Genomic DNA, 20,460 nt, shown 5'->3' with positions numbered 1-20,460 from the left:
TGTTTGTGTGTGTGTGTGTGTGTGTGTGTGTGTGTGTGTGTGTGTGTGTGTGTGTGTGTGTGTGTGTGTGTGTGTGTGTGTGTGTGTGTGTGTTTTACCATGGATAAACAACAATGTACAGATCATTAACCTTTGATGAGAGTCATTTTTCTACTGCTAATGGTGGCTCATTTTCTGTATGTGTAACTAATGCTTTACATTGACCGAATTAACATTAGTTACTGTAAGACATCTACAGCAGAGACTAGAAGCAGTAGATTCCCATGCCATCAATCTCGAGAGCAAAAATTACTGGATGGCTCCCATAAATTTGTAACACTGTCAGATAATTCTTTTTTTTTTTAGTTGTCATTAAGTAAATAAAAAAGGGCTAAAAAAGGGTCCCTGAGTATTGTATTAAAAGAGCATTATGTTTATTTTCACATTTGAACAATGGCTATGGCTTTGATAGTCATGTTGCCCTTGTGTGGTTGCCTTTAGCTGGCCCCAATCTTCCCTTTGTGTCTTTTAATTTAAATGGAAAATATAAAAGAAGTCTTTGCCTGAGTCAGAGCACATTGTCTCTCATATTTGGGGAAAGAAAAAAAAAGCAGTACACTTCTTATTATTATTCCCATCACACTGGACATACAGAGTTAAAGGAAACCAGGGACACAATTTCAGGAAGTTTTCTTTGGCCTGAAGGGAAAAGCAGTGAAGAGATTTTTCTGAGATCCATTTTTAGTATGGTCAGAGGTTTTGGGGTTAGGCGGGTGGGGGTGGACAAGGAGTGCACGGGCTGGAACCACAACATGTGTGTTTCTGGCCTGTTGGCTGAATGTGGTCTGGGTCTCCAGCACACAGGAAATGTGCTGTCCGGCTAACAGGTGCATATGAACTTACAGAGGCATTTCCTGATGAGATAAATATAGGGATTAAGGAAATGTATTTAATTGTAGAAATACTTGAGTTGGAAGTTGTATTTTTTTTTAATTTTATTTTATTTCAATCCCCTGGGTTGATGATTCTACTTGAAGGCTTGAAGGTGGATGTCCTTTTGATTCCTGCATGCAAACCATTGTACTGTGAATCAGACTCTGCGTGAATGATGTAAACATCCTAATGCACAGTGTGAAGTAATAACGGTTCACAGGAAGCTACTGATGTATTTAGGGCCCGTTTACACAGCAACAATCTCAAGTGAAAATGCAAAACTTTCATTACACGTTCATAATGTTGCTAGAAGCCAGTGAAAATGCAAGTTTTTTGAAAACTGATTTTAAGCTGAACATTTCTGAAAATGCTCAGCTCTGTCGCCGTGTTGACGTGCGAAAACGCTCAGGGCCTTTCGTCAAGTAGACGTGGAAGAAAACACAAGTTTTTGAAAATGCCCCAACATTGTCTCCATGGAAACAAAGGGAAATTGCAACTACCACACCCGCGATAAATTACACTTTTTCAAATGCGTGAGTAGATGGACAATAACGACAATGGCGGCCTCCAAAGGGTCATGACTTCCAGTCCATAATCTCCTGGGACTTGGTAGTTTGATAGTAGAGTGGCCATAACAGCAACCCAATTTGGATGATTAACATAGTAGAGGGACAGCTGAATGGCTGGATTGACAATGATTGCAAGGTAGATGGATATATGGATTGATGGATGAAACATTACAGGGATAGGGGGAAAACAGAATATTGTTGGATGGATGGTTGACACAGTAGAGGGACAGATGGACATGTGATGGATAACATGATAGATTGGTATCAGTGACAGATGGGTGAGTAGTTAAATAAAAAGACTTACTGAGGAAGGTTGGACGTATGGATTAGTAATGAATGCATGAATGAATATATGTAAAACAGATGGATGGAAGGATAGATAAATTAATGAATGCATCGATCCATGGAAGGATAAATGATACATATGTGAAGTACGAGCTTAATTGTTGATTAGTTCAGTGGATATGGTATGATTGAAAAGACATGCATGCTAATGATGGATAGGTAGAAACACGAGTGGATAGATAGATTGTAATTATATAGCCAAGGTGTATTAATGAATCGACAAATCAAGCATGGTCAGGTAGATAGATGTATACGTAGATATACTTGATGATTGTGGTAGAGAAGAACCAACAGGCCAATGCATAGGTGGTTAAATACAATGATAGATGGATAGACAGATGTGATCTCTGACTTTTTCTCTCTCTCTCCTCCCCAGGGACCTGAAGAATAATTTGATAAGTACAGTGGAGCCCGGGGCCTTCCGTGGTCTGCTAGCTCTGAGGAGACTGTAAGTATGATGAAGCCTTGTAATAAGCCTTCTCCAGGGGACAAGTGGGAAAAGTCCTCAGGCTTCAGACACAACCAGACAGAGTGTTTTCAAGTGCAGACTGAAGGGTAGACTCAAATGAGGCAAAAACACTAGCGGTACCTTTTTTAAGGCATTGTTCAACTCTCTTTACCCTTGCAAAGCTAACTTCTGGCACAATGTGTCGTTTGAGGCAATGGCCCCCTTCACTTAGCTTGACACGCTGACAACATTCAAACACTCAAACTCCACTGTGATTATAGGTTATAAAGTTAATGACCCTCTGCTGACACCGCTGGTTAAAGTGCAAACATAGTGTAGAAAAAGATTACCGATTAGCCATAACTTTATGACAACTGAAAAGTGAAGTGAATCACACTTCTTACATAATCAGTTAACGAAAATAAGCATTATGATTTGAATGAGTTTCACAAATTGTGATAGCGAGAGGAGTCGGGCAGAGCATCTTCAGCAGTGCAGGTCTCAGGTTTGTCTGCAGTGGTCAGAATATATCAGATGTGGTCAGACGACAGAAATGCGGTGAATTTGCTACACTTTATCGGGGGCCAAGGCTCACTGATGCATTTTATCCCATTGGGTCCCCACAGTGCAAGTGCTTGGACTTAAAGGATCTTCACGGTGGGAGATGCTCCATACACTTTCAGGGGCCTTAAGGGTGCAGGTTGGGTCAGGGTCGTTTTAGAGGTTTTTACTTGATTATATGAATTTTGAGATCGTCTGGAGCCAAAATCGTAATCATTGATTAAAATTTGATTAATTGAGAAGCCCTACATATTAGAAAGTGTTTCTTAAAGAAAGATACATCTGCTTTCAACAAATTCACTTATCAGCTGCCTGGTTAAGAATTTGAGGGCTCTGCTAATTCATCTGCAATGTTTTGATAAACAGCCTGAAAAAATGCGCTACTTCCTCTTATTTTCTGGTCTTTTCTCTTGAGTAACGTTTCGAACGACGGCTCTCACCGTGGCTTTCCACATATAGGGTTCGGGAGAGAGTGAGTGACATGACTGCAGCCTGATAGTTAGTGGGATCTGGGCTGGCAGGGATGCAAACACCGGAGTCCGCTGTGCTGATTCAGGGCGCGTGTGCACAAGGCTCGGGAGCAGCAGAGTGCTAATTTAAGTGCTCCCCAACTGGTGATTATTCGAGGGCTCTGCTTATTTTCCCACAGCTGCTCCAGCAAAGCAGCTCTTTAATTACAGAGTGTGAGGGCACGGAGCCACGGACGCGACTGTGCTCAGCCACTCACATGTGGAAGCCTGCTACACTCACATGTGTTTGCCTGTGTGTGTGTGTGTGTGTGTGTGTGTGTGTGCGTGTGCGTGTGTGCGTGCGTGCGTGCGTGCGTGCGTGTGTGCGTGCGTGCGTGCGTGCGTGCGTGCGTGCGTGCGTGCGTGCGCGCGCGCCAGGAATGGTTTGTTATGCGATGAATCAAAGGTTGCAAAAGGTCAGCACATATGTTCCAGGAAGGTCAATAGATAGCGTAGATAACCACAGCTGTGTAAGTTCTCAGTGCAAGCATGTGTGACAATCCAGACACATGTTTCTTTTGCAATTGATTCCTGTTCTCACTTGTTCTGTCCCCAATATCAATAAAAGTAGCCACATGAACTGGAGAATTCTTGTCTTTTTTCTTTTTTTTCCTTTCTAGGGATCTGTCCAACAACAGGATTGGCTGTCTCGCCCCTGAAATGTTTTCTGATCTGGGAAACCTTTCAAAATTGTGAGTTCTCCCTGAATTTAAGCCATCGGTTGGCTCTTTGTCTTCGGGACTGGAAGTTGTTGTATGAACAAATGGCGAGGTGATAAGTGACATGTCTTTCTGTCATTTCTTTCTCCACAAACAGAAATTTATCTGGCAACATCTTCTCCACTTTGACCACTGGACTCTTCACACACCTCGTGGCTCTCAAAGTGCTGTAAGGCAAACACATATTAAATGCATGGTGCAATTCCAGTTTGATCTGGGGACTTCAGCTGCTCAACAGACTGAGATCTCATTTCATGTTTAGGTTTCTAATATGCCAATTCTTTCTTTTTCTTTTATTGGGTGACATTTACGGTAGGCAACTAGATTCTTTTAATATGGATCCATGCTGTTATGCATGCAGAATGTGGGTTTATCATAGTCTGCTAAAAAAAAAGATGTGCCTGGCATAACAGAATATGAAACAAAGAAACACCCTCCCCCCAAAAAAAAACCGAGGCACACCGTCTCTCCACATGCATTTCAGCTTTGACATGTGCACTAATGCAACCCTACCCTATCGAAGGTACATACTTTCGAACTCAAAAACAAGATTTAGACTTATACAACCTTTTGAATGCCAGAGGGATGCTCAAATTTTGATCCATGGATCCACAGGTCATATGTCTTATATTAAATGCCACCATCTTGCATCCCACGGTGGCGTTTCTGCATCCCCAGATAATATACATATTTTTTAGATCGTGGTTGCATACTGTGTACACAGACAGTGATTTTCTAAAATGTCCCTGAGCTCTTGCCCAGGTGAGTCATGTATTTTAATGCAGAGCTGAAAGATCTACAAAAATACTTTACTTCTTTAAAAACAACTTTATCTATGCTCACAAATAATGGTTCAATGCTGAGCCTCTAAGCCCTCAAAACTGACTCACACTATTGAATTGTGTATTTTAATGCAGAGTTCAAAACCAGATGACACAGAATTCCAATAGTGAATTGATGGAGCACAAGCACACTGCTCCATTTCTTAAACAAGAGACATGAACTCACACAGACAAATGAAAGTTGTCTGTTTTTTAGAGAACTGACAATTAAAGTAAAACACAAATGAAAAAGACACAATAAACAATGTGCCTGCTCCATGTAGATTTCACAGAGACAGGTCTGAATAAGCCCATCTTCAACTGCTGTTTCAATTAGTTCACATAGTCAATCGGTAAAGATTTCCCAGGTTTAACATGCGTGTCTTGAGCTGAATATACAGGACCAATAGCACGTTTAGCTCATTCCACCAAAGAAGGCAAAGACAAGAACATCCAACGAATTCCAACGGCATGATATTTTTTAAAATGCAGAAATGTGTTTCAACATTTGATATACAGTATAGGGATCATACATATATACAAGGATGCACAGGGATTAACCACTTTTCACTTGGTTCGCACCTTGTTGTATTCTGGTTTTAACTACATTTGATCTACTTTTATTTTATGTTTAATGTCTCAACTTTTCTGGATTTAGTTCAATAGTTTATTTTTAATTCTTTAGTTGTTAGCGTGCCACAGTGGTGAGAAAAGTCAAGTAGATGATTTGGCAGAATTAGGAGCAGTTATTTTGGCATGGATACAGTAGGAAAAGCACAGGTGTCACTAATGGCTTTAACCACGGCTTTGTTCCATGTGAGTGGGCAACACCGCCCTGCCAGCGAGTCAGCTTGCACAGTACCTGTCGCCCTGGAACCGCCACAACACAAATGCAATGAAACGTCATTAATTCCACCAGATACACCTGCTGCCGCTGCTGTTGTGACGTGTCCAAATGTCTGTTGTGACTAATGCCCGTTGGTTGACGCGGGTTGTGACTGTGAGCTGGTTCCCTCACCAGGCACTTCAGCACCGAGACTCTGTTCTGTGACTGCCAGCTGAAGTGGCTGCTGCTCTGGGCTCGACGCAGCTCCGTGAGGATCGGCAACGACACGCTCTGTGTTTTCCCCAACCACCTACACGGCCTGGAGTTCCGCAACCTCCGTGAGCAGCAACTCAGCTGTGGTAAGGATTTCATTGGATTGGGCTTGAAACATGGCAGGTGACATGCTTAGTTTTCACAGAAATGAGAGCAAACAGAACATACCTGGAATATTTGACCATAATATAACAGACTTGCAAGTAGAAATGACAGGATACATTATATACATTATTATTATCATTATTACATTATATGAAATTCTCCCCATTAATAAAAATTACCGTAATGAAAATAGAAAAGGATCAAAGAACAACATATTCACTGACATATTCACTGAAGCTACACAACATATCGTTTCAGAATCAGTGTTATACTATTCAAACAGGAGATGATTAAATAATTTACCCTTTAAAAGAGCCAAAGAGGAAAGACGTTTAAATAATCTGTCCACCGAATTCCAGAAATTTTATGAAAACTTGATGGTTGAAGGTCCAACAAAGTGGTAAATTAAAGTGTTTTGAGTTCTTCGGTGGGTTATAGTGAAAGTCTGAAGATAACATGAAAAAGATGTGAAATCTGTCTGAAAGATCTTGTTTGTTATTATTGAGTTTATGCACAAATGTGCATGTTTGGAAAGTGTTCATTAGATTAAATCGGTAAAAGTTCAAACTTTCTAAACTGAGGTGCAGTTGACTCCATGGACTCATGGACTCATGGAATATGACTTCATGCTCAAAAAAATCTTTACTTTTTTCTTGTTGTTCTTTTTCTTTCTCTTTTTCCATCCAATATGTGAGGTATGGATATATTAAACTATGGTAAAGTGTCATTTGAAATTATTTGTTTCCTAAGAGATCTTCCTCTGACAGGACTTCATAACTTTGTTGCAGACATACCTTGATATCCTCCCTTGAAAACATGGATTTGAAGTGAATTTCCTGTAGATGTAAATGTGAGACTGTGATTTTCTTCTGTTTGCCATTTTATGGACTAGTGACTTCTCTTGATTGCATTCTGCCACCACCCACAGTGAGCTGGGGTTGGCTCTACAGACCCAGAACCTTAAATCATTTCACTTAGTGTAACAGAGTGTAGGAACAGATATTTACCATGGTCTAAGAATCTCTGTGGCTCAGGTGGTAGGGTTGGTTATCTTCCAACATCAAGGTTGGCAGTGTGTTTTGAAGGTCTGTCTGTCAATGTGCTGCACCACATAGTTTCTGCAGGACGGTGAGTGCCTCCATCCATCCATCCATCCATTCATCCATCCATCCATCTCGTGGTGGGAAAAAAAACCCATTTTCGGACACCCCATGCATTTCTAAAATGTCAATCAGATATCAGCAACATTGACAATCTGTACCGCGAAAACTGACATACTGAATGGAATTTAGTTTTTCTTATGAACAATAAACAAAAATATTATTTGTATTTGTTTGTGTTGTATTTGTTTCAGACTGACTTTCTGAAACGCAGAAAAATTTAAATTTTCCACAAATTTGTCATGATAATATTTAACATTGTGTTAGAATTTTAAGGGTGTGCAGAAATGGTTTTTCCCACCATTGAAAATAACCATTCCCATGACTTCTCGTGACTTCTAGTCTTAATAAAGTTGAAAGCCAAGCGTTTCCCCACATCGACTGGAACACTGGATTTGTAATCAAAAATGAGATCCCACGGCCCCCAAATAATGCTCCACATAATTAGCACTTTTGTTAATTAGTTAATTAATTGACTCCACCTGGCATCCCAGGTGGAAATGAGTCCTTCAGTCGAAGGCCAGTGTGAAACTCTCGGCAAAACAGGATGTGTCAGACAGAAAAGGCCTGCAAAGTTTAGTTTTTTAGAGTGGAAATGTTCCAAAGGTCGAGTTTTATCCATCAGATGTTTTTGCAGAAATCTCTCAAGTTAACATTAGCAGTGTACTCATTTAGCCTTTTAAATTTCTGGAAAGAAAAGTTACTTTATTTGTATACCTACTCACAGCTTTTTCCTCTCCACCCAGTGTTGGAAACATTCTGGTGAGCTAATCCTCTGCCCATAAATTCACGCACTACAATTTGTGCAGAATGGCAAAAAACACTAAACACAATGTAGTTTTACTATTGGACCACGCATGGGTTCTGTTTGTTGATTTTGTAATGAAATCACACAATTGTGTGCAGAGAACACTATAGCGATTAACAATGGCGAGTACACAGACCAATGATGAGGTTGGATTGCTACTCTGGGTGACTCGACTATAAAACTACCAAGTCCCAGGAGAATATGTACTGGAGGTCATGACACTCTGTCATGACCTCTCAAGCTGCCATTGTTGTTATTGTCAATCTACTCACGCATGTGCAGCTATTTACTACTGCTGTGGTGTGCACGATTGTTCAGAATGTTGCATTTTCTCTCATTTTCCTTCAAAACTTTCTACTTGGGGGGGCTGTTTTCAAAAAGCTGTTTCCAGTGGCTCCGAGCATCATTGTAGTGTAAACGGACACCCAAGATGCAACAAAGGTTTTAAGTTTTCACTTGAAAAGGTTCCGATAAATGGAGGCCTTAATCATGCCTCATGTTTACACTCCAGAAAGCAACCTTCCTCAGTCCTCAAGAAAAAAAAATGGTTTCAGCACACCAATTATATGGATATATTATAGTGGATACACCTGAAGCATCAGATAACGTAGTAAGCTTGTGGCACATAATACAGATGAGCGTGTGTTGATTAGTCCGGTGGAAGGAAAGCTTCAATGAGTGTGAATGTTCAAGCTAACCCTAGGTATCCCTTGTCTTATATTAAAGCACAAAATTATCAGTGTTGTGTATGTTTACAACAGTCAACATGCTTTGCTTGTGTAAACATTATTAACTCTGTTCATTGATTCATTCGTCCACCCAGGTCAATGTTACCAGAAAGAAATATTGCTTTATGGGTCAGACACTGAGATGTGATGAGAATATCTTTAATTTCAAGTAATTATTTGAGGTCGTAATTACTTAAAATATATTAAAGTTGGTTTTATTTATTCACAGTTTTCTTTAAAAATTTGCCTTGAATTTCTAACATTCAGGTTTGTCCTATTATCATATTTCTCTTCTCTTCTCCAAAAACTTAAAGAAAGATAATAAAGCGAATTGTTAACTTTTTTTAAATCGTCGGGAATGCAGAATAACCTCAGTGTTAATTATTTGTTTGATTGTTTTTACTAAACTCGGCTTAATTGTATGGCATGACCCCATGGGAACTTTTCCACTCTGCTGAATTTGCCTACAGAACACTCAGTTTGACGACAGTAGTATAGTCTCCTAAAGCTGCAAGGTGTGAGAAATTGTGCAAATGTCTGTTAAATGCAGTGCTCAGCAAAACCTCCCACCTGTAATTATTATTTTGGAAAATTTGGAGTCCCATAAAACAACTGCAGAATGTAAGATTTGCTTCATCTTACCTCCAGCTTACTGATAAACAGTCAAGTTGTTAAACAAAGACATTCAACTGGAGGGTGCATGTAGTTACAAGGGACTGATAATGCAATTTTAACACTCGCTAAGCACTGTGTGGGGTTATAAAGCTTCCAGAATGATGACGATTGACAGTAGAAGCAAGTCGAGTTTTTATTTATTTTTTTAAACGCACGACAAAATGGCTTCTTCGCTGACTGGTAAGCTGTGAGGAAGAAGGAAAAACAAAAGCCCAGATTCTTTACTTTCTTTTTTTCTGCGTGCAGGCAGGCAGTGTTTCCTCTGCTTCCCTGCCTGTCTCCCGTCCGTTTCGCTATCTCCGTGCTCTGTGCTGCGGTCCACAGGGGAATTGTATCTCATATATGATGGAATCATCCTCCTCTTCTTCTTACATTTGGCTCACGTGGGGATATTGCGCCAGAATGAGAAAATCATTGGTGTGTGTGTGTGTGTGTGTGTGTGTGTGTGTGTGTGTGTGTGTGTGTGTGTGTGTGTGTGTGTGTGTGTGTGTGTGTGTGTGTGGAGAGACATTACATGAACATGCACTGTGTGCTTGATGTGAACCAGTTTGCACAAAACTAATGAGGAGAAATATGCATCCCGGGTGCAGCAGCTAACTCCCAGCCCTTCCTTCCTTTTTGTGTGATTTGCATGCGCAGTACCATCCAGTAATGCCTGCATGACACACACACTGGAAGTGTGCCATGTGATCCCTAACTGTATGCGGTTTTCAATTGGACATGACAATCCGAGGCAATTATAGGGTGATTCTACACAGCACACGTACAAAGAGCCACGTGTGGAATGCATTGGATGGACAAGGAGAACCACTTTCAGACTGCAGAGCTTCTATCATGGGATTAAAATGATAAAGTTCTGGACTCCTTTCTTGTGCACACTTTATAAGAGATTGTCCAGAAATGTCCAGCAATAGACACTAATCAGCACCCTGTTAAAATATTATTAATTTAATTTTCGTTCAAACTCACTGTTAGCATGACCATTAGACCCCATTAGATGCTTCGATCACATCAAATGCAGCACTGAAGTCAAGTAATATTGTACCCACCAGCATTGAGCCATCAGTTGTTAACCAGCGATCTGACATGTGTGTCATTGCAGTGCAGGTGGAATGACCAGACCTATAAGCATGTTGAGAAAAGTAATCTTGCACTTGCTCAAATAAAATAATTTCCAATAATTTACTCAGAATAGGCAGAATGCTAATTGGCCTACTATTTGAACCGCAGAAAGTTGATTTTGTAAGTGTCGTAAGTGCTAATGGAGTGCTAATACTATTATAGTTTTACACAAGTCATATACATTAGTCTTGATCTTTTGATCCCCCAGGTATTAACCAGTATTTATGACTTTTATTCGACTTTTTGACTATCAATCAGGTCCTAAGAATTGGAGCTGGGAGCTCGAGCAATTGCATCCACTGAGTGGTGACAGGAAAGGATAATTTATTTCTATAGTACCATTCAGACACAAAGTGAATCATGGTGCTTTCCAAGGAAAAAAGGAAATGCCTCAAGAATCATATGCATAATCATAAACGATTAAAATTAGATTATAGAATGGAAGGCCTTTGCAAATAACTGTGTTTTAAGTCTTGTTTTAAGAGAAGTGAGTGTGTCAGCAGTCGTCTGGTTTTCAGGACGTTTGTTCCAATGATTAGGAGCGTGGGAACTAAAAGCTGCTTCACCTTGTTACTTCTGACTCTGGGAACACTTCCTGGGTACGTCACGTGTCTGGATGTTTCATATTCTACAAGTAAATGTGAGATGTATTTAGGCCCGAGATCGTTCAAAACTTTATAGAGCAGAAGTCTGATTTTGAAGTGGATTTGACACACGGACAGCTCGTGCAGAGATTGAAGCTCAGGTGTAACGTGCTCCACCCTGTTTGTATGAGTGAGGACTCTCAATGAGCTGCAGCTGTCTGACATATATTTTACCTTGACCTGTAAACTCACTGATGCAATGAATCCAGCGGACACCATCCTCAGTTGTTTATGAAAACGTTCCAGTCATTAGTTGCACCTCTGTAAGTGGAATTGATTCTGACATCAACATGTCCTACTTGGGGCTGCTAGAGTTTTTGCAGTCGGCAGCAGAATAGCGAGCACTTCAAATCCACACATTTTCTGTAAATAGTGTTACAGGATGTTTATGGGATGTTTGAAGAGGTCAAATTTAACATACTCCCCAATGGTGGACTATATAGTGCAATTTATATGACTTTTTAACGTGTTCTTGTTTTTAATTAATTATTTTTCTTTTTGAGTCTGTACTGATGTGAGTGTTTAGTTATATAGAGCATTCACTGGACGATGCTGGAAATCTGAATTTCCCCAATTGGGGATCAATAAAGTACTTATCTATCTACAGTAAAGAGTAAAAATAAACCAACTTTGTCATTTAGAACTGTGTGGATATCTGAGCATCTCACATTCATACTTTTACACCATCGAACATCTTCACCTCCCCAGTCGATTCAGGGTGATGGGGAGCAGATGTTTGCATCCGACATTCCACAACTGAGCCCTTGTTCCTCCCGATGATACAGGTCGAGTGCTGGTTGCAAATGAGGTGGAACCAAGAAGCACATGCAGCTTCCTGTCAGTATCAGGTGCTTCCTGAATGGAGGTCAGGGTCGCCTATTTGACTCATTTGGTTCACTAATGCTTGGTGAGGAAGAGGGCACCACCCCAAACATAAAGTGCAGAAGGTAACACAGCACACATACCGGACAGGCTTCTTGTTTTCAATGGCAGATTATATTGCATGATGACACAGCAGTGCAACCACGCTTTACGGGCACCATGTCATTAAATTAAATTCCACGTGCAGGTCCGCGTCTTTTAGCCTGTGGAGTGCCTCCAATAATTTAATGATATAAAAATATCAAGAAATAAAACTCAATGCAGTCTGTCACTTGTGTCTTTGAAGTTTATTCACGCATTCTTTTAAAATCAGTTGCTTTCAGCAAGAGAAATGAAGCTGATATAAAAAAAAAACGGCATGGGAGTATCAGCCCAGGAGTATATCTGCTTGTTTTTAGGTTTTTTTTTTTAATATAAGTGAGGCTTTCGAATGGATTAGAATCCAAATTAACATGGTCAATAAAGCAAATAAAACCTCACTAGAGGTACTTGGTAGTACAGTATTGTTTTTCCAGAAAAGTTCACATTGTTAGTACTTCAAAATCTTGACAATCTTGATATCTGAGTCATGTGTGCTCAATGGTGAGACATTATTGGTAAATCCCAAACGCTTGCCTGCTGGATCCAATTGATGGTCTGACTTGGTTTAGTTTTTCCTCATGCGAGTAAAGGGTCACTGCAGATCAATATAAATTTACTTTGAGTGATCACCTTCATCCAATGTTGTGACATTCCTGTTCAGAGGGAAGTGGTCTCTTTCGTTAAGCTTGTGCCCCCACTCATATGGTTTGTAGTGTACAAGAATTCCTCACAGTGGTGTTTATATGTCACAATATCTTAAAATGGTAAAACACCAGTTTAAGATTTTGGACCTTTGTGCCAAGTGGGGCTCTCTATTGACATTAAAAAGGCACTAAGTAATAGGATATGTGTTTCCTCCATTGGGAGTTTTCTGGCTTGATGAAATTCCCATAGGTCATCTGAGTCAATACTTTGTGATCAAGTCACTCTTGGTCAGTCTGACAAATAACATGTGACTGAATGATCAAGTCACCCACCATTAGTCAGCTCAATGTTAACACTGCAGTGATATTTCTTTTTTGTTTTTCCATTTAGGTCGTACAACAGTATAAGTATAAATTTGAATCCAGGGCTGTAATTGGCCACTGCCATTTCAGTTTATGAAATTCAAAATCGATGATTCATGATTGTTTTTAGACATTTTACGGTCTTGTAAACCGATTAAACAATATAAATGTCTAACTGTCCCAACAAATCCCTGGTGAATACATACTTATTTGCTCCACAGAGTATGTGAGGTTGTATACAGTTTGTACTGCAAGTCTTAGACTCACAGGTATGCACAACGTTGTGCTTGTGTTGCTGTCTCGATGTCACTTTTCCCCTTCTCCTACACACAGTAACAATAATTGCATTTTGCTCTGTCAGTGTCCAGTGGGCAAAGGCAAGCAGCTACACTCTGATCCTTGGCTCAAAGTGTTGTTTCAACAGTATCGGCATCAGCCAAGTCAACAGTCAGCAGCCCCCGTGCTGTTACTGCTTTGTGTCACGGGCGGGAAATAACAAAGCCTTAGCCACTGCTTTCAGTCTTAGCACAACATGGTCATCAAGTAATTACACCAAAACATTACCACGTGACATCCAATTTTAGAGTGCAATTTTTAACGATGAAGCTGAGGAAAGAAATCAGTTAGAAATCATTTATGTAAATGACTGAGGTCAAAGCTGTGAATGCGTGTGATTGTGGATGGAGCTCCGTCTCTCTGATAAACATTTTTTTGAGCGAGTCACTTCCGCTCCGGGGAGAAAAGTCAAGTGTCTGAGCTGTAGACATTGAGCCTCCACCTGACATGGATCTTTCAGTATTTTCTTTTTTCGAACCGATGCATTGAGCAATAAAAGACTTTATGACCCACATATCGAATTGCCTGTCAGGCAGATGCAACATCCACAAATTGATTGGAATACAAGCGAAGGCAAAGCGGTTGCTTATGCTGCTCTTTGGAGCGTTTCCAAGGATGCTGGTCCTCCAGTGGATTTTCCGAGGTAGTACACTGGGCTGTGAAGACATTGTATTTGATGCTGTAATCACACATCCAAAATATAAACAGCTCAAATAGCCATTGGAAATAAATCCATAAAGCTTTGTCATGTTTTCACACATCGCATTGCATGTATCCACATATCCTGCATCAAAATCTGCTCTTGAAAAAAATTCAAGCCTATATTCTGGCACTTGACTAAGCGCTCTCCCCCGCCTCTAATCTCTTCCCCATCGTAGCTTCATTCTCAAGTAAAAAGGCTCGAGGACTTAGCCAACTCCTAGGTAGGTAATCCTATCACTGGTGTTACGGCAAGCTTCCATTGTGAACATGGTAGGAGTCAAGGAGAGTCCAGGGGAGCGCTCAAGGCTGTTCTCCTTTATCAGCTGTTGTTCGTCTCAATCTCCAACGGCTACAACATGTGGGAACAATGGGGGAGGAGTGTGGCCTTGTGTGTGTGTGTGTGTGTGTGTGTGTGTGTGTGTGTGTGTGTGTGTGTGTGTGTGTGTGTGTGTGTGTGTGTGTGTGTGTGTGTGTGTGTGTGTGTGTGTGTGTGTGTGTGTGTGTGTGTGTGTGTGTGTGTGTGTGCGCACATGTGCGTGTGGGGTTAGGGGTGTACATGTTTGTATTTGACTCAACTCATGACTTTACCTCGAGCATGTAATGCTGCGTTTGTTAGTGTGAGCTGTCGCTCATATGGAGCTTCCAGCCCGTAAAGCCTGGACGACTGACCTTCCCACCATTTCTCAATCTTCCGCCTTCCAGAAGGGGAGTTTAACAAGCTGACCTTCCTTTTTTTCTCCCCACCTCTTCATCTTCCAGACGGACCTCTGGAGATACCCCTGTTCCAGCTCATCCCCTCCCAGAGGCAGCTGGTTTTTCGCGGAGACCGGCTTCCGCTGCAGTGCACTGCCTCCCGCCTGGACCCGTCGGTCGAGCTGCGGTGGCGTCACAACGGCCACGTGGTGGCCACGCAGGAGGACCGGGGCATTTACGTGGAGGAAACGCTGCTCCATGACTGCTGCCTGCTCACCAGGTGGAGTAGAGAGAAGAGAGGAGGGAGGGAGGGAGGGAGGGAAGGAAGGAGGGAGGAAGTGGGACAGTTGAGAGCTGATTAGCTGTTGACTGGCCTGTTGCACTTGCATACACACTCACAAACTAAGCAGATGAAGACGAAAGAAAATCTACCTAGAAATAAGCTTCTGCATGAACCGTTTCATCATACCACACAACAGGGGAGAAAATGTGTGCTGCACAGAATGTTCACAAACACAGATATAATATATGTTCACAGAGTGTTAGAGAGAGTCAGCCTTCCTCTCTATCTCTCACCCACTCATAGGAGCGGTGATTTACCTTTTGTTATTGCCGCCCTTGATAAGGATCTGAAAGGACAGAGCAGAATTGGCTTGGAAGCGCGCCAACACCTCAGCGCAATCTGCGGCTCGTCTCCAGAGGTTGGCCGTCCAGCCGCTCCCCGGGCGCACGAGCTGATCACACGCTAAGAGGAACAGATGCTGAATCATAATTGCAGTGATAAAGTCGACCGGCCACACTGGGTTTCCACCCTGTTTTTTTCTCTCCTTTTCTGATATAACATGGATTCCCCCCAATCCACTGCATAATGTGTTATAGGGTACGTATTTGACATAACGGCTCTGATGCAGAAGAAGCTCATCGCTACTGATTAGTTTAACTGCTGTCTGCTGCAACTCGGCCTCGCTAGCATAAATATTGATGGAGTGCTGACAGAAATATGCTTCCCTTCAGTCAACAGTGCAAGAAGCCCTCTTGTTGTGTGGTTTACTTGGCCACATCAGAGCCAGCTCCTATTGCGCTACGTCTCTGGGCAGGTATAGCATTTCCCAGGCTGCCAATGCAACAAATTGCCAATATATTTTTTTCTTTTATTATGTACCGGCTCCCTGCTCCATAATCATTCTCACTGATCCCTGTGGTGAATGCAGTGCTTTGAATAATTGGATTAAAGGTAGTGTGGGCTCTCTTAGGGATGTCTTCATGTCTTTCTGTCCCAGTGGTGATGTTTATTTCAATCAACATATTCATCAGTGGAGATCAATGCAAGACATTGTCACTCAATTATCACAGCCTGCGGTTACAACTGCTGTCGAGACTGAAATTACACAGCATGAAGGTACAAATTTGAAAATATTTTTTTAACGATTTGAATACTCCATCTTACTTTCATTTTGTTATGCGGATTACTTTACTGTTGATATTTTAATTGCATTGTACGATCAGCTTTAAAGACATGATGCACAATGCGACATGAAGAAATACCTCTCAGCTGTAAAATAGAAGATATGTACAACAATTCAATCCAATTCAACCTTATATGGCGCCAAACTCAACAAAGTCATTTCAGGGCACTTTTACAGAGAAAACCCAACATTTCCACATGAGCAAGCATAAGTGACAGTGGAAAGGAAAAGCTCCTGCTATTTTGGAGGAAGAAACCTTTGCACAACCACACTCAAAAACTCTAATGTTGTCATCTCACATATTTCATAATTTTGTTGTGTAGGTTTGTCATGGATTTCCTTTGTATGGTGATACGCACACTGTGAGGCGAGTGTCAAATTACAGGCAGTCTATGGTGCATGATGAAAAGTGGATTTATTTGAGTAAATATATCAGAAGAGGTGGGATCTCAGTGATTTGCTATATAATAACGTGCCTTTCAGGTTATTTTGTCTAAAATCTAAATAGTTTTTGCACAGATGGCTGAAATTAGTATTATCCAGTATGATGAACAAGTATTATCTCTTGATAATACTTGTCAATCAGATTTCACTTTTTTAATGTATATAATAAAGTGCTTTGTGATCACTAAGCTTTTAATTAATTTATAGCAGAATCTTGCTACCAACCAGCAAAGGTACATCACATAACTCCCTGGCTGTTCCCCCTTATCAGCTTCTTCACATTTATTCTCTTACAAACTCATTTACTCGGAGCCTCCCTACAGGCAGTTTTATCAGTGGATGGCCATTTCAAGTAAAGGAAAATACTTTTATACAAGCTAAATAACAATTAGCCAACACATGTATTCAACTGCAATTGGTTGTCTTGTTATATATACATCACTCTCTTATTTCTTGTAATTGTATTGTATGAACAGCTAATATTAAAATAGAAATAGACAGAGAAAACATCTTAAACTGTTGTTTGGCTGCAGCTTTTAGCTGGAAAGCTATATATCCTGCCAGATTCTGGAAACGTCAGGATCAAAAACTACATTTAATAGTAGAAAAGATTATGGAGAAATGAATACCAACATCAAACCTTCATTGAGATTTTTCTGTGTTCTCACCTCACCGTGATAATATGCATAGCAGATAAACTGAACACATTAATATTTAGCAGAAATTACTTTAATCACATCATGGGGTCGAGCTTCTTTTGCACTTTTTCCACATCTGAAGTGATTGGATCATCATTGTGCATCGCTTAAGTGCACTCCTCATGCATCCAACTTTATTTAGGTGTGAACAGTCTGATGACCTCTGTTTGCTCTTCTTCCAGTGTTCAATCCACACTCAGTACTACCAGGAGCCCACCAGAGTTGTTCTAATTCAACATCCCAACAGATTTCACTGTATTCCCATTCTGATTAAGGCCTCCGTTTGCAATTATGTACCGTTTCCTCTTTGTACATACAAATAGAACAGTTTTTCTCCCCAAGTGGAACCTATCTGGATCATGTTTCTCTTGGCTCCTGAGAATGTCTCTCACTTGTAGGAAGAAAACCAAAATAACCTGTGAAGAGCAGAAATAATTTCCATAGCTGATGAGCATGGGCCAGTCCGGTCCAAGAAAAACAATCTGCTGTGCGTGGGCTGAACTTCACCCTTCACTCTCTGCTGTATCTTAAATTAGATGTGTTGCGTGTGTGGGCAAAGTGAGTGCTAACGGTATGTTTAGGGGGGGATATAACCCTAATGTTTGGCCTCTGACATGCCAGATGCTGTCAATGCTTGTTTAGCCACGACAGACCGTATATTAGTCATTGCAGGCCGTGTTGGTGTTGTTCACCTTGGATAAATGTCTTCTGAGTCAGTGAGCCTCGCCCCTCATGCCCCATCAGAGGGGAAAGACTGAGTACACAGGCTTTAGCGCTCGGCTTAAAGCCCTCGCTCGGATTTGTCGCACAGTGTTGCAGCAATCTGAGCAGAGATGCCAAAACCCCGGTGAAGTGACCTCTCTGAAGGTGAACCCTGAAATGTTCTGCTGCTGAATTCTGATTTGTTCTGCCTTAGGATTTATCAGTGTTGATATTCAAAATATCTTCTTTTTTTCAGATTAATGCAGACACAGCTTTTAGAAATAGAAGTATACACCAGTTGGCTATAACACAATCTCATCTGACAACACTGATTATCTGTTCATCAAGTCAAGTGTTAGTAGGGGAGATTTAATAAGAGGAAAGTAAATATTTCATCCTGGAAGTTTTGATAGTTGAGATAGATGTGTTGGTATGACAAAAATGGAATGTGGACAGCTAGGCATATTTGCATCCATGTGCTCTACTCGGAAACCATGGGCATAGCGTCATTTCTTGTCAAGAGTATTTCATATTAACCTGAAAGCAGCTGGGATGCTCAATCCTGGTCATGGGAAGGCCATGTACTACACATTTTAGCTCTCCTACTGCTGAAATACACTTGATTGAAATATATTAGGCTGCATTAGGAGCTTGATGATTACATACTCATTAGATTAAACATACAGGACCCCATTGATGAACTTCCAGTTTTTTAAATATCATAATACCACGGCACACTTTAAGAGGTCTGATAGAGTCCACGATAGCTTGTTTTGACAGCAAAATGAGGACCTACAAAATATCAGACAGGTGGTTATTAATTTATGTCAGATTTTTAAAATGGATTTCTATCGCCACACACTCATTCTCAGGCAGCGTCATTAGAGCTTCTTTATTTTGTTGGTGCAGGTGGGCTGATAAGACTGTTTCATAATCTCCGTTTTACATTGCTCACAGTGAGCAACAGCAGAGAAACAGGTCTCATGAGGCCTCAGCACTGTGGTGAGGTGGGCCAAACTCCTGCTGAGTAATGGTCCCCGGCCAAACTCCAAGCACAAGCTACGCTAGCAGCAGCAGTGGGACCAGGCTGTGATTCATGTTTCATTAATCAAACATTTTGCAGCCCTGTAGCTAGCTACCACAGTCACTAGGATGCATCTTTCTTAATCCTCTCCATTTTTAATCAGACTACTCTTGTACAAAATGAGGAACCTGGTTTGGTAATATCACTGAAGGCAGAGGAAGGTGAGAAAAAAAGTTTTTTCTTCAAATCAGCACTCAATTCTTTCTTTTAAACCATCTTTGGTTTCTTTTATTCAACCTGTATTCCTTTCCTATATTGTGACATTCTAGAACATATTCTTCAAATTGTTTCCATCACAATCATTGCTGCTTTCCTTCAATTTCCATCTTGAATACAATCATCTGTTTATTAGCTTTCCAGCATCAGTCGCCTAAGAAAACAAATTCGATTAAGGCCACATGAGTTTTACCTCAAGGCTCACTGCTGTACTGCAGGCAAGTTTCATTCAATGAAGAATTAGCTGAAGCGGAATATCTGAACGCTTCACGATACACACTGTGCAGACTAATGGGTAGAGTCGGTTAAGGTAATTTGACGCTTCTTCATTGGGAATAGCATGTTGATTATATCAAAGTGAATTATTCCACCATATGTGACTGTGTGTGTCTGCATACTAAACATGTGTGGGGACATTGGGTGAAGTGGAAATCACAAAGAGAATGCAAATGTGACAAGTCATTCCTTGGGAATAGAACAAAGGTGACTTGTGGAGTAGTTCAAATTGTTTTTCTTTTTAATCACTTTAAAAAAAAAGGATGTTTTCCTTTTTTTTGTTGTCACACTCAGCAAAAGTGGAAGATGTGTTTTGGTGTAGAGCACAATATGAAGTTAGTTTGCTTCCTCATCATATCAGTTTCTACTCTGGTCCAAACAAAAGATCAGTTTTATTTATATAACACCAATTAAACCATTGAAATCTTGTAGCACTTTGAAAGAGGAAAAACAAACCAAAACAACAATCCTACACATGGACGGCAAAGATGGAGAGGAAAAAAAATCCCTTCTACCCGGATGAAACCAGATTCAGGCCATTTGGAAACAACATTTTCATGTGAAAACACAATATTCAAAATATCCAACAATGATGTTTAAGTCAAGACCAATACTTTGATAGTGTACTACAACACCACATGTTAACAG

At 40.8% G+C, this 20,460-nt stretch overlaps 1 protein-coding gene across 1 annotated transcript in view; it reads left to right on the top strand.

Moving 5' to 3' along the window:
• adgra1b (adhesion G protein-coupled receptor A1b) overlaps window positions 1-20,460 on the top strand; it is a gene marked incomplete at its 3' end in the record, with an annotated part of 214,341 nt that overhangs the window by 43,627 nt on the left and 150,254 nt on the right. The window contains exons 3-7 of the mRNA XM_080508039.1: window positions 2,203-2,274; window positions 3,965-4,036; window positions 4,161-4,232; window positions 5,906-6,069; window positions 14,993-15,206. Coding sequence (XP_080364165.1) covers window positions 2,203-2,274; window positions 3,965-4,036; window positions 4,161-4,232; window positions 5,906-6,069; window positions 14,993-15,206 — 594 coding nt within the window. The remainder of the gene's footprint in view (window positions 1-2,202; window positions 2,275-3,964; window positions 4,037-4,160; window positions 4,233-5,905; window positions 6,070-14,992; window positions 15,207-20,460) is intronic.

The sequence above is a fragment of the Blennius ocellaris genome, assembly GCF_963422515.1.
Source record: "Blennius ocellaris genome assembly, chromosome: 13".
Taxonomy (NCBI): Eukaryota; Metazoa; Chordata; class Actinopteri; order Blenniiformes; family Blenniidae; genus Blennius; species Blennius ocellaris.
Note: the sequence above shows the minus strand (reverse complement) of the source record. Positions and strands in the feature narration are given on the sequence as shown.